This window comes from Pelophylax lessonae, assembly GCF_965119305.1.
Source record: "Pelophylax lessonae genome assembly, chromosome: 6".
NCBI lineage: Eukaryota > Metazoa > Chordata > Amphibia > Anura > Ranidae > Pelophylax > Pelophylax lessonae.
Window position 1 is genome coordinate 217,215,912 of NC_138773.1, and position 15,364 is coordinate 217,231,275.

At 39.8% G+C, this 15,364-nt stretch overlaps 1 protein-coding gene across 1 annotated transcript in view; it reads left to right on the forward strand.

The window, feature by feature from the left end:
- The window catches only part of CPS1 (carbamoyl-phosphate synthase 1), a 166,394-nt gene that overhangs the window by 136,071 nt on the left and 14,959 nt on the right, over window positions 1–15,364 (forward strand). Inside the window, exons 29-31 of the mRNA XM_082261903.1 lie at window positions 874–951; window positions 6,779–6,886; window positions 9,403–9,492. Coding sequence (XP_082118029.1) covers window positions 874–951; window positions 6,779–6,886; window positions 9,403–9,492 — 276 coding nt within the window. The remainder of the gene's footprint in view (window positions 1–873; window positions 952–6,778; window positions 6,887–9,402; window positions 9,493–15,364) is intronic.

Below are 15,364 nucleotides of genomic sequence, written 5' to 3' on the forward strand. Positions count from 1 at the left end.
ATATTTAATAAAAACAAAAGTAAGGAAACATCTGGCTAGTGACAATAGGCTGCAAAGACAATTCTGCTTCCAGACACTAAATTACACGCGGCCCAACTTCATTAAAAGTACCAAAAATAAAGCTACTGCTTCACAAATGATACACTTCCAAGGTAAACCTGCAGATCTTTATCTCTATAACAAATTGGCAAATAAATACACCAGAGGTCAAATATAATTTAACATCTGTTATTTGCACTTGCTAAGTGGAAGTAATATGTTTATTATTTGTCTTGTCCCTTCGGCTTTATTGCTACATAATCTCCACCTTGAACCACTACTGATAAATACCAGCAATGTGTTTTCTATGTAAATGTTATGTATTGACATATCTAGCTAAAAGTGGTATCATACATAATTCATGATCAACTGGCAGCAAAATGTGCGCACTATGCCAACTCTCAGGGTAATGTTCCTTGTTTTCATATTAGTGTCTCTTTTAGACCTGGGTGGGGGATTTATGTATATCCTGCAGGGCTTTTCTTCACAAGATGAAAGCTTTTGCTTTTGCATTTAACATTGCACATTCAAGGTGGTAAAAAGATGAGCAGCATTTACAAGGAAGATGGGTTTAATCTGTGATGGAGTGATGCTAAGGGATACAGCCTTAGAGCTACAGGAATTTCATATCAAGTTCAATAGTCCTAGCAAATATAACAGGAAAGTCAGTTTTTCCATATGGTTGCACCCACATCAAGCGCCTTGCCACTTATTTACATCCATATGGGCTTTATAAATAGAGTTTGTAACAGAAGTGTTAGATGTTGTAATCAAGCTGTGTCTATTTTTTCATTCAATCTGTGGATTGACTTGGTTTGCCTATTATTTTGACAGGAGCATCCCGTTGTGATCACCAAGTTTATCGAAGGTGCCCGAGAGGTAGAGATGGATGCAGTTGCCAAGGAAGGGCGTGTAAGTATTATCCTTACAGTTTCTAAAATACAGGACTCATGTGACAGGATTCCTTCTCCTGGGCATAAATTGATTAAAGAAGCCCATTTAGTTTTTTCCAGTTTATGCTTAGGGCAACTTAAGCCCAAACATACCTATTTTTTCCTAATCCTTAATGTATTGTTTAAATCCAATTTCAAAGTCTGATCACTAATTACTTGGATACTAAATGGGTGGGATGGTGACTATAGCTGTACAATAACTAAAATTGCAAACTGAGGCCTAGACTGACTTATTTTTTCATAAGTGTGCATATATTGTTTAACCAATTACCGACCACCCTATAGCAGTTTTACTGCTACAGGGCGGCCGCGCTGAGCACGATCACCTATATATATATATATATATATATATATATATATATATATACATGATCCTGCACTTCTGGGTAGTGGGCACAAGTGTGCTTGACCGCCGCTGGCTCGCTCCTGCTGTGATTCAACACAGTGGGTACCGCGGACTGGATGTCCGCCGGCATACGCTGATCGTTCGGTACACAGGCAGAATGGCGATCTGTGCCTTATGTAAACAAGGCAGATTGCCGTTCTGTCAGTAGGGAAGGCATGGATCCTTTATACCTGCAAATAAGAGACACAGATCCATGTCTTTCCCTAGTAAAAGCACCTCCCACGCTACACAAAATAACTAGCTAGCCACACAGCTAACCCTTTCATCGCCCCTGATGTTAACCCCTTTCCAGCCAGTGTCATTAGTACAGTGACAGTGCATATTTTTAGCACTGATTACTGTATTAAGCCCCGTACACACGCATCGAAAATTGGCAGGGAATTTTCGTCCAACGTCCGATCTGCCGATTTTCGGCTTGTTAGTATGATGCTTCCGACAACCGACTCCGACTTTTCGGCCGAAAAAAATCTGGTGTGCAGACTATAAAAATTTTGTTGGCCGTCAAAACACGGCTGATTTTCGTGCAGTCAGTACAGATTTCGACAGGGAAAAATCTGATGAGCAAGTCTGGGCATGCTCAGAGAAGAAAGAACACAAAGAAAGCAAACCAACACATGACATCACTTCTGAAGTAGATTTTTGTTGGGCGAGAAAATTCGTGTGCAGTCTAGGCACATTCCAACCAACAAAAAAACACTCTTGACAAAAGTCGGCCGATTGGTCGGCCGATAATCGTTGCGTGTGTACGGGGCTTTAGTTTCACTGGTTCCCAAAAAAGTGTCAGAGGTGTCTGTTAGTGTCACATTTGTCCACCGCAATATTGCAGTCCCACTATTGCTGATCCCCTCCATTACTAGTAATAAAATAATTAAAAATTCTATAAATATATCCCCTAGTTTATAGACGCTATAACATTTGCGCAAACCAATCATTATACTTATTGCTTATTGAGATTTGTTTTTACCAAAAATATGTAGCAGAATACATATTTGCCTTAATTGATGAAGAAATTAGATTTTTTTACATTTTTTTTTATTGGATATGTTATATAGCAGAAAGTAAAAAATTGTTTTTTTTTTTTTAAATGGTGGACGTTTTTTGTTTCAAGCTCAAAAAATCAAAACGCAGAGATGATCAAACATCACCAAAAGAAAGCTCTATTTGTGGGAAAAAAAAGGACATACATTTTATTTGGGTACAGCGTTGCACGACTGCGCAATTTCCAGTTGTAGTAACGCAGTGCTGTATCGCAAAAAAATGTCCTGGTCATGAAAGGGGGGGGGGGATAAATCTTCTAGAGCTGAAGTGGTTAAATATAATTTAAAACCTGATCACTAATCACTTGGATACTAAATGAGTGGGGTGGAGAATATTGCCATACAATACAATAACTAAACTTGTATGCAGACTAATTTCATTTTACCAAGTACAGAATAAAAGTTTGACTTGGAAGCTGAATGTCTGGATTCTTGAGCTTGGGCATATGTGTGAATGGATGAGTGAATTCAACACAAGTTGGATCATGCAGTTCAGTCTTAGCAGGCATAGTCAATTTTGATCCTGATAGAATAGAAATACAAGATCTGAAACTGCTGACTTCTCTCTAAAATGATAGTTGCTTCATGTTGAGTTGTGACTCTACTAAAGTCTCTATCCTCATAATACCAGGGACAATGTTGTTGTTTTAACTTTACCAAGTAATACTAAAAAAAGAAAAAAAAAAAAACCACACCAGATCTGGTGAATAAACTGGCAAATTGCCTAATATTATCTCATCTCTAATAAAGTTGAAATCTTTGTGAACTAACACACTTTTTGGTGGGCACCACCATCACATACAGACTTCTTACAACATTTGGAATCCCTGACAGGGGAGGCCTCCCATGAGCTATACTCATGTCTGTCTGGAAAAGATAAGCTGTTTTTGGCTGGATAGGAATACAGGCAGTCTACTGTGAGCTGAAGATCCAACTTACAGCGTAGTATGTAAAGTGTAGGCACTGTCAGGGGCTCCTAATTATCATTTTCAACTTGCTTAAAGGGGACTTCCAGCCTGTAAAAAAAAAAAAAAAATACTATGGCTGCTGACTTTTAATTTAAGGACACTTACCTGTCCAGGGATCCCACAATGTTCGCACCCCTAGTCGATTTGTCAATTGGCTTTGGGTCCAGGTGATGGCATCTTCACTAAGGAAAACAGGAATAGGAAATAGCATGTTTCCTACTGTGCATGTGGGAGTTGCGCTGCGCTTTCTGAATGCTCCCGCTGTCTTCCAGGACCTGTGTTTCTCCCAGAAGGCAGCAGGGGGAAGGAGGAGGGGCTGGAAATTTTGTAGATCGCAGCAATCGCTATGGGGGTCAGAGGGGCGGAGTTGACCTTACACAGCGAGTTGTGCTCCAATCTTACCTTGAAGTGGGTACCTGTTTTTGACAGGTATCCGCTCCCCCCAAAAAATGCAAAATGTGGTAGCTGAGGGGGGGAGGGTGCGAACAAGCGGAGCTTCTTCTTTTGAGTGGAGCCCCGCTTTAACTAAAATCTTTATTAGTTTTGAACAAAGTTGCTCTTGATAATGCATTCATGAAGGGAGATTTCATTTTTGCCATGTCTCTGATTGGAAAGAGTTTATAATCTCTCCACTCTATCCAAAAATACATCTGAATCCTAGGCAGATAAAATAGACACAAATTAGTGTTTGCTGATACAGTGCCTTAAAAAAGTATTCATACCCCTTGACATTTTCCACATTTTGTCATGTTACAACCAAAAACGTAAATTTTTTTGGGGGGTTTTATGTGATAGACCAATACAAAGTGGCACATAATTGTGAAGTCGAAGGAAAATGATAAATGGTTTTCAAATTTTTTTACAAATAAATATCTGAAAGGTGAGGCGTGCATTTGTATTCAGCCCCTTTACTCTGATACCCCTAACTAAAATCTAGTGGAACCAATTGACTTCAGAAGTCACCTAATTAGTAAATAGAGTCCACCTGTGTGTAAATGAATCTCAGCATAAAAACAGGTGTTCTGTGAAGCCCTAAGAGGTTTGTTAGAGAACCCTAATGAACAAATAGCATCATGAAAGCCAAGGAAAACACCAGATAGGTCAGAGATAAAGTTGTGGAGAAGTTTAAAGCAGGGTTAGGCTATAAAAAATATCCCAAGCTTTGAACATCTCATGGAGCACTGTTCAATCTATCATCCATAAATGGAAAGAGTATGGCACAACTACAAACCTACCAAGACATGGCTGTCCACCTAAACTGACAGGCCGGGCAAGGAGATCATTAATCAGAGAAGCAGCCAAGAGGCCCATGGGAACTCTGGAGGGATTGGGATTTCTTATGACTTTTTTTTTATTAGTTGTGCACTCCAAAAATCTGGCTTTTATGGAAGAGTGTCAAGAAGAAGACCATTGTTGAAACAAAGCCATAAGAAGTCCCATTTGCAGTTTGCGAGAAGCCATGTGGGGGACACAGCAAACATGTGGAAGAAGGTGCTCTGGTCAGATGGGATCCAAATTGATCTATTTGGCATAAAAGCAAAACGCTGCATGTGGCGGAAAACAAACACTGCACATTACCCTGAACACACCATCCCCACTGTGAAACATAGAGGTGGCAGCATCATGTTGTGGGGATGCTTTTCCTTAGCAGGGGCAGGGAAGCTGGGTAGCGTTGATGGGAAGATGGATGAAGCCAAATACAGGGCAATCTTAGAAGAAAACCTGTTAAAGTCTGCAAAAGACTTTAGACTGGGGCGAAGGTTCACCTTCCAGCAGGACAACGGCCCTAAACATACAGCCAGAGCCACAATGGAATGGTTTAGATCAAAGCATATTCATGTGTTAGAATGGCCCAGTCAAAGTCTAGACCTAAATCCAAGTGAGAGTCTGTGGCAAGACTTGAAAATTGCTGTTCATAGACGCTCTCCATCCAATCTGACTGAGCTTGAGATATTTCGTGAAAAAGAATTGGCAAAAAATGTACTCACTAGATGTGCAAAACTGGTAGAGACATACCCAAAAAGACTTGCAGGTGTAATTACAGCAAACGGTGGTTCTACAAAGTATTGAGCTGAATACAAATGCACGCCGCACTTTTCAAATATTTTTTTTTTTTTTAAATTTGGAAAACCATTTATAATTTTCCTTCCACTTCACAATTATGTGACACTTTGTGTTGGTCTATCACATAAAATCCCAATAAAATACATTTACGTTTTTGCTTGTAACATTACAAAATGTGGAAAGTTTCAAGGGGTATGAATACTTTTTTAATGCACTGTATATAAACAAATGTATTTGTTAAATGCAAAAAGTGTAAGTCCCTGAATGTAACTTGGTAACAGCCTCTTGCAGTTCCTGTATAGCAGAGCAGAGACTGGAAGAAGTAGAAGCAGAGAAGCCAGTCAGTTGTGCTGCAGTGCCCTTGTGCTAAGATGCAACATGCATATAGGAAGAAAGAAAGTGAAAGAGAGATGAGCTCATTAGTCTGTTGTCTATACTTTCACTGTCCAGTTACAGGCTGGGGGATGAATAAGACCTCTATAATGTGTTACCTAAATGAAGCAGAGAAAAAATAAGTCTCCTGCCCTGCCAAATAGGGCAGTGCCATGTCACTGGATAGATAAAAAAGCAATCCTTTGGCATGTAAACAATTTCCCATTTGTGTTTCTTCTGAGTAGTGACTTGTTTGCCTGGAGTTCAGTTTATTAATGAATAGCTAGCCTCTCACTTTAACCCTTTCAGGTCCGCCCCATAGCAGTTTAACTGCTACAGGGCTGCACCTGTGTGCCGGATCACGTATTTATACATGCATGGCGGGAGCCCAACGGCAGGTACCGCAGACTCAAAAATATGTAGCAGAATAGATAGTGGCCTTAGTTGATGAACAAATCTGTTTTTTTTTCTTCAATTTTTTTCTGGATATGTTTTATAGCAGAAAGTAAAAAAATATAATTTTTTTTCCCCAAAAATTGTCGGTCTTTTTTTGTTCATAGCGCAAAAATCAAAAATCGCAGAGGTCAATAAATCCCACCAAAAGATAGCACTATTTGTGGGAAAAAAATGATGTACAGTGTCGCATGACCGGACAATTGTCAGTTAAAATAACGCAGTGCCATATGGCAAAAAATGGTCAGGAAGGGGAGGGAGGAGTAAATCTTCCGGAGGTCAAGTGGTTAAAAAGTTATTGCTGTTTCTGTGAGATATTATTTTTAGGAGTCTACAGATAATAATAAAAACCTGACAGCATATTGGGCTGGAATTCCTCATTAAACACATGTTATGAAACTTTCAGGTCATCCAACACAAATGAAGAATCCTTTTCTTAACCCGATTATAAGAAAAAGTATTTCTGTATGTTCATTCTCTTCACAGGTCATCTCCCATGCTATTTCTGAGCATGTTGAGGATGCTGGAGTTCATTCTGGAGACGCCACCCTCATGATCCCCACACAGTCAATCAGCCAGGGAGCAATAGAGAAAGTAAGACTTTGTTTCAAGTTCTGTAAAACAACTACAACAAAATGTGAAAAGAAAAATTTATAGGAAAAAAAATCTTTATACTACAGACCATATTCTAATGATTTTCTGTTTCATTATGTAACCTTTCAGTATCTTTTATGCAATTTAAAAACAAACGTGATAAAGTTAATTGCAATTGTTTGAAAAAAAAACCAAGGCCTGCATATACTGTGCCTTTTGAGCTACTTACGCCCTGCAAATGGGCTGGTGTCTGCAGAGGCATGAACGCCAAGACATGTGCTATGCAGATATATTTACAGTTTATACTATATATATTCTCCAACATTGGGTAGTTATTTTGGGAAGTTCTCAATAGCAGTCTGGGACTAATGCTAATGATGAATGCCATGATTTATTTGTATGTAGAACTTTCAAACATGTGGGGACAGGAAGTTGTGAGCAAATTTCCTGTACCTCATTTTTAAAAATAAAAGCCACAAGTAACCTGTCCTTCACCAGATTCCCTCACGGTATGCATTGGATTTGATTTACTAAAATGTGGTAAAAATTAATTTTGAAATAAATACCCCATAACTAGCAAGGAAAACAAATATATATATATACATATGCTTGCACATGATAATGGAAGTCAGCAGAGCTTCATCTTATTCCCTTTTAAAGTGAAATTTCCTTTCAAATTGAGCAGGCTGTACCTCTTTCTTGTATGATTAGAAAATCAACCCCATTATCTTCATTCTGCACCTTTTCTTCGGGTTTAGTTAAGCTGCCTTTGACTATTTGTGACACTCTCAAAGAGCAGTCAAAACAAATCCTTTGTCCTCGTTACAAGTGAAGTAATTGACCTGGAACTTCATATAAGTGGTGGGTAAAGTATTTGTAAAGCCCAACTTTTTCTCATTGTTTCTTTTTGTTTTGGATAGGGTAGGGAGTAGTGATCGACCAATTATCAGCAAAGCCGATATATTGAGGGCCGATCTGCACTTTCTCCGATATATTGGAATCGGCCACCAAGGTGACCAATATTGCCGATATTTCGGGAAAGTGCTTGTACCGGAGTGATGCCTGCAGCTAGAGGCATCACCCCGGTACCGACATCCATAGCCGACAGTCGGCTCTCTTGTAATGACAACCGATGCAGCTAAAAAGCCGTTCGGCTGTCATTACAAGGAGCGGGAGGGGACGCCCCCCCCTCCTGCCACCTTCCGCGGCTCGTCCTGGTCTCCCGTCCCACCTGTAGACCCGGGCAACCAGCCTGCACAGCCGCCGAAGGCCCGATCAAAGCCACATTCAGCCCCACATTCGGTCTCCATGTAAAAACCCGGAAGTGATGTAATTAAATCACTTCCGGGTACTCGGCGCCAGATTAAAAAAAATAACAGCATTCAAAACAGCCAAACTTGACGTTTTGAATGCTTTTAAGTGCAGAGGAGGGCTTTAGGGTCTTTTAGACCCCCAGATCCCTCCACAAGAGTACCTGTCAAGTGATTAAAATAAAAAATAAAACATTTTTAAATGTACGAAAATATCGGCCGATACCGATATGCAATGGCCAAAATATCGGTATCGGCAACGAAACACCGATATCGGTCGATCACTAGTAGGGAGTCCGTTTATATTTTGCTGTCGGTGTCCCTTTGGGCAGATTATTTTTTTTTTTAGTTACTATCCTGTATTCACATGAGAGACAATCTTTATAAAGTGGTGGGAACTTCTTAGACAGTTATCACTGGAACAGGAGTCATCATTGGGAAATTTACCCCCAAATCCTGTTCTGTAGACAACTCTAACATATTGGCTTTATATACATTTTTACAGACTTCCCTTGTAGTAAAGCTGAAAGCTTAGATGCTATTTAAATGTGTCTCTTGAAAGAGGGTCAGGGTAGGCCCTAGGTGCTCTTCCTCATCACAAATTCTTTTAAAAACATGGGATATAAATTCCCATATAAATATACAGTCAGGGAAGTTGAATATTTGTTTTTTTCTTTTTTTACAGCCATGTTTTTACAAGCATATTTCACAAGTCTCACTTTGGTTCTTTATAAAGAAAATGTAATCCACAAAAATATCTGTACTGTAAAAAAGAAGGGATATCCACTTAAAATCTCGGTTGTAATTAAAAAAAGCAAAAACATAAAATTGTTATCTATTTTGCAGAATTTACAAACAGCAAAAGAGTAACTAAATAGAAAATAAAAATATAACAAAATAAATACCTCCTATTTGCCAAGATAGTATCACTGGTACAATATTATCTTGGCAATATTTCATTTAAGAATATGACTTTTTGTTTCCCAACGACAGCGTCATCAATTTTGAAATCTGGGAAAGGTGTGGTAACTAGCTTTCTAAGGTCATCAGTCTGTTTATGGATCAGTAAAACCTTTTAGAAATGTAATGTATAGGACAAAGAAGATTATGGATGGAACTGTGTGATTGCCTTACATAACTAAACTGTCTGTCCAAAAAATACTGAAAGTGGCTCACCAACACTAACCTCATTCCTGTAATTTGCAGGTGAAAATTGCTACTAAGAAAATTGCAAACGCTTTTGCTATTTCTGGACCCTTCAATGTGCAGTTCCTTGTTAGAGGAAATGATGTTCTGGTAAGTAAACATGTGGCATTCCTGCAACTAACTCACTTCCTTGCTGGAGTGATCAAAATGATCTTCAAAGACATTAGCAAAGCCTTGCTGGTGCTTTTGTCTAAACCATGAATGTGTGAGTGTCGTGAAAAAATTATGTTTAGCTTTTAAAATTAAGTTTAAATACAGATATGGACAATTTTTGGATATTATTATTATAGGCATGGATTATAGGCAAGGATATGTACATATCCTCTGAATGAGTGGGTGGGGTTGCCTTTAAACATTTGTCTGCCAAAGGCAAACCTTAAGGCTTGGTTCACACTAGCCAACTCCAAAGTTGCGCGGTTTTCAGTGCAACTGTCGAGTCCGACTTTGATACGACTTTTGAGTGACTTTGATACAACATTTATACTCTCTGGCTCTGAAGTCTTATCAAAGTCAGATCAAAGTAGTGCAGGAACTTTTTATGAAGTTGCAGCCACTTCAGTAGTATCAATGGGATTGGCTCTCATAGACATACATGACATATTACATATCCTGCAACTTTAAGTCTCACAATTTGGATCCTAAGTCGCGGGAGCGTGAACCTAGCCTTAAGGCCCCTTTCACACAAGGGAGTCCTTCGGCGGTGGCGTTTATCTCAGCGGGGGATCGATCTGCCGATCCCCCGCTGAGCAGGCAGATAGCAGCTCTGTCTCCACGCTGTGTGCGGAGACAGAGTTGTCAGGTCCCCGCTGTTCTCTATGGAGGAATCGGATGGGAACAGACCGCCTGTCCATTCTCATCTGATCCCATCCGATCTGATCCGCTGGATGGATGGAAAATAAGGTTTCCATTCGTCCAGATTTGACGGACCAGATCGGATGTCAGCGGACATGTCTCCGCTGACATCCGATGACCCATAGAGATGCATGGGGCATCCGTTCAGATCTGCCTGAAAAACTGACAGGCGGATCTGAATGGTCCGCTAGTGTGAAAAGGGCCTTATGGTTGCCCTTCATACTTTTTCACCAGGTGGGAACCATAATAATTTCAAAATGAAACCCTAGGTCCCAGGGCACACTGATGCATTGTAGGATTTGCAGCTATTCCTGTGAGTTTCCCCAAACAACATCACAATCACACTCCGATAATGCAAACTGCTGTGGGTGTCAAAATTAAGTTAGCGACACTCCAAAAATGGGTGTGAACACCCATACGATCCGATTACAGGGGGGCAAAAAACTTTTTTTTTGCATGGGTGTGATTGCAGCTTTACAAAATGACTGGGCTCAAAATGCACCGCAAAGAATCGCATGTGATTTGGACAGAAATGTGGTGTGATTCCTATCCGAACCACATACAGTTCCCCTCACAGCATCAGTGTGAACCTAGGTTCAATAATAAATTCAACACAAAACTGAAAATAATTTTAGAAATGCTAAATTGGGGCTTACTTTTTGGAAAGACTTTACCACCTATATCTATGTGGTATATACAATACAGCATGCAAAGTGGGGCGCTCAGGAGTATTTAAAGTATAGCACAGTGTACACAATGGAAGTCAGCAGAGCTTCAATGGGGAGGTCAGAAGTATATAATGTAAAAAAAAAAAAGCAGCATACAGAGTGGGGTGGTCAGGAATTAAATACAATATAGAATGCAGATTAGAGTAGTCAGGAGTATGTAAAGCACACCACAGTGTACAGATCTGGTAGGTCAGGTGTATGCGAAGGAAAAAAGATTATTTAATGATGATAAAATGACTTGTAAATCACCCACATTAACTGCTTGGAACCTGAATTTTAGGCTTGTCATCAACTGATATTGTGCACAGCAGTGGAGCAGATTGAAGTGTTTGTGGATACTGTGGTCTTAGTAGTGTTCTTTTCTTGCATTGCAGGAGATGTTGGATTCTCCATTGTAGGCTTCCTGCTAAGAGAGGAGTTCACTAACACTTCCATAACATACCAATTCTAACCAACAACAGTGCAATTTTATCAGTGCAATGCAACCAATTGTTGTGCAGTTATTTCTACATTCACCAAGTACTAGGCCACAGAGTGCCTCTTGGACACTTTAGAAAACATTCTGTATTTTAAAAGTTAAACAAAGCCTCTGCCTCATTTAGTATACTAATAACCTTTATCATTGTCATTTGACAAAAGCACATATCCAGAAATCAGGCAGGCCTGAGAAAGGGGCCACTGACACCCCCCCCTCCTCTCCTCTTAACTGCTGTTCTTTCTTCATACAAGGCCATAGTGCAGGAATGCCTTGGGATCCATTGGCACAGCATTTTGCCGTTTAAGTTCTCAACATGTTCCAGCGCAAAAAAGCATGGGGCCCAGTTCCAATGTCTACTATTTCCCTTCCAATGTCTACTATTTCCCTTCCAATGTCCACTACTTTTTCCGGTGCAGTTTTGGATCTGTAATGGTAATTGAAATCCTCCTAGGACTACTATCAATAGTTAAGCCTCGTACACACGCAACGATTATCGGCCGACCGATCGGCCGTCTTTTGTCCAGTGTTGTTGTGTTGGTTGAAATGTGCTCTAGACTGCACACAAATTTTCTCGGCCAACAAAAACCAACTTCAGAAGTGATGTCATGTGCTGGTTTACTTTCCGTGTGTTTTTTCTTTTCTGAGCATGCCCAGTCTTGCTCATCAGATTTTTGTCTGCCGAAATCTGTACTGACTGACGGAAAATCGGCCGTTCTGTTGACGGCCAGCAAAAATTTTATAGCCTGCACACCAGATTTTGTTCAGCCGAAAAGTCGGAGTCGGTTGTCGAAAGCATCATACTAACAAGCCGAAAATCGGCCGATCGGACGTTGCCCGAAAATTCACGGCCAACTATCGATTCATGTGTACGAGGCATTAGTTTATGCTGTCCCTGACTGCTAGACCATAATCCACCTGTGCCTCTTGTTGTTTATAGAATTCTCCCATTTGCCCTATTCTAACATAGCTCTGTTCCCAACATATTACTGTGGTTACAGTGGGGAAAATAATTATTTGATCCCCTGCAGATTTCTTAGGTTTGCCCACTTACAAAGAAATTAAGGGTCTATAATTTTTATCATAGGTGTTTTTTAAATGATAGAGACAGAATATCAACCAAAAATCCTGAAAAACACATGATATAAATTGAGTTGCAGTTTAGTGAGTAAAATAAGTATTTGATCCCCAAGCAAAACATGACTTAGTACTTAGTGGAGAAACCCTTGTTGGCAAGTACAGAGGTTACCAGGTTGCACACATCTTAGGAGGGATTTTGGTCCACTCTTTTTACAGATCTTCTCTAAATCCTTAGGGATTCTTGGCTGTCACACGGCAACTTGAAGTTTCAGCTCCCTCCATACATTTTCTATAGGATTAAGGTCTAGAGACTGGCTGGGCCACTCCATGAACCCCTAATTCTTACCTGAGCCCCTCTCTGTCCAGCGATGTCCACGAGTCAATCGGCTGTACGGGACTCTCCCTCCTGATTGGCTGAGATACAGCCGCGGCGCCATTGGCACCTGCGGCTTTCAATCAAAGTCAGTGAGGCAATCAGGAGAGAGAGGGGATGGGGCCAAACGTCAGCTCCGTGTCAAAATGGAGCTGCAGCTCGGCTCGGGTGCCCCCATAGCAAGTTGCTTGCTGTGGGGGCACTAGATAGGAGGGAAGGGCCAGGAGCAGCAATGAGGGACCCAAGAAGAGGAGGATCCATGCGGCCCTGTGCAAAACCAACTGCACAGAGGAGGTAAGTATAACAGGTTTGTTATTTTTTTTTTTTTTTTTACAAGGACAAGACTTTACAATCACTTTAAACTGAGCTTTGCCTAATGGTATTAGAACATATCGCAGCTTGACATGCTGTTTTCTCAATGATCTTTAGTTAATAAAGCAAAAGACTATGTGCAAAGTACAGTAACCCACAGAAAGGGCAATCATTGTTCATCTTTTTGACTGCTGGAATCCAGTACAAAATGTTAAATGTGATTGGTTGCTTTAAAGCATTTAGGGACAAGATAGAAAATGTTTTTGTAATGGGAAGTTCTACACAGCAGATACTACATTTTGTTGAAGTGAAGGCCAGAAAGAAGAACTAGAATGAACAAGCTGCATGTACCCTGTTAAAGAATCTTATACTTGTCCTCTGTGTGACACACTTTTCTCAGTAGCCTCCAATATATTTTTTCAGCCTCCTATTTCTCTCTCCTGAGATTGTATTGCTATGATTGTCATTGCCTGCAGCCATGCTATCAGGATATGAGTCTGGCAGATGTAGAATAACACATAAACAATCTAAGAAGAGTGGAACACAGGCATCTTGCCATAATATTAATACTTGAGAATGTATTATATTTTGCTTAAACAGCGCTGTTAAAATACTGCTTACAGGCAGCACTATCCACACCATCTATGCGAAACAAGCCCATGGCAGTTACTTTACAGGGAGCCAGATAGGCACTATCAAAGGTGGGCAATGATTGTCTATAACTAATAATAGATATATGTCATTTAGATTAGGTAGTGAGACTGAGTCATTCATACACTGACAGATATTTGGTATTGTACTTCAGGGTGAAGAGAATATATTACAAATTCCAGCAGCACTGTATGTAATAGCCAGAAAAAAAGCTCAGCAGATGATATAAGACAGATGACTCTTAAAGTAGAACTAAATTCAAAACCTTTTTTTTTTAGTTTTGGATAGAGAGGAGATGGGTTAGAATGGTTGTCAGTTTTTATTGCTGTCTGTGCCCCTGTTAGGGAGATTCATCCTCTCTATTTGTACTGTGTACCATTATCATTGTAAATTAAAATAAAAATAAATAAATTTGGGTTGTCCCCAGAAAAGTAATGGAGGGGACATCTTCCAATGTTCTTGTAACCTGGGGGTCTCCCATAGAGTCCCTAATTTGCAGGAAATTCTTCTCACTTCTTGTTTTAGCTATAGGACAGAAAGTGAATCTTCCCATTGAGACAAAGAGGCCAAAAAAAATAAAAATAAAACACCTCCCTTCCAAAATGAAAAAAAAAAAACTTCACCAGGGGGGGTATTTAAAAAAAAAAAATATGGCAAGCTGTTTTTCACTGTTTGTACATTCATTCTGTGCAAATGGGAGAAAATAGAATGTTATTAGGTTATTTTCTTTCCATGGATGGATGTTCCTCATTCATACAGAATATAGCGAATCAAGAAAATATCAAATTATGCCCATGAGATGGAGCTGATGATCATAGAAAATACTTATTTATTATAAACATCAGCTCCATCTCCTGGCCATGATGCTGTATCTTCTTAACCACTTAAGCCCCGGAAGATTTTACCCCCTTCCTGACCAGGGGGTATTTTGCGATTCGGCACTGCGTGATTTTAATGGACAATTGCGCGGTCGTGCGACGCTGTACCCAAACAAATTTGACGTCCTTTTTTTCCCACAAACAGAGCTTTCTTTTGGTGGTATTTGATCACCTGTGCGATTTTTTGATCATGCGCTATAAACAAAAAAAGAGCGAAAATTTTGCAAAAATAACAATATTTTTCACATTTTCTTATATGAAATTCCCCCCCAAAAAAATGTAAAAATCAAAATTGTTTTAAATTTTTGGCCAATTTGTTTTCTGCTACCTATGTTTGGTAAAAAAAATCACAATAAGCTTATTTTGATTGGTTTGCGCAAAAGTTATTGCGTTTACTAACTAAGGGAAAGATTTTTGTCAATTTTGTTGTTTTTTTTAACGCGTAATGGCGGCGATCTGCAATTTTTTTTGTGGTACTGCGACATTGCGGCGGACAGATCGGACCCTTGACTGACATTTTTGACATTTTTGGGGGTACCAGTGACATTACTACAGTAATCAGTGCTATACATATGCACTGTTACTGTAAAAATGACACTGGGAGGGAAGGGGT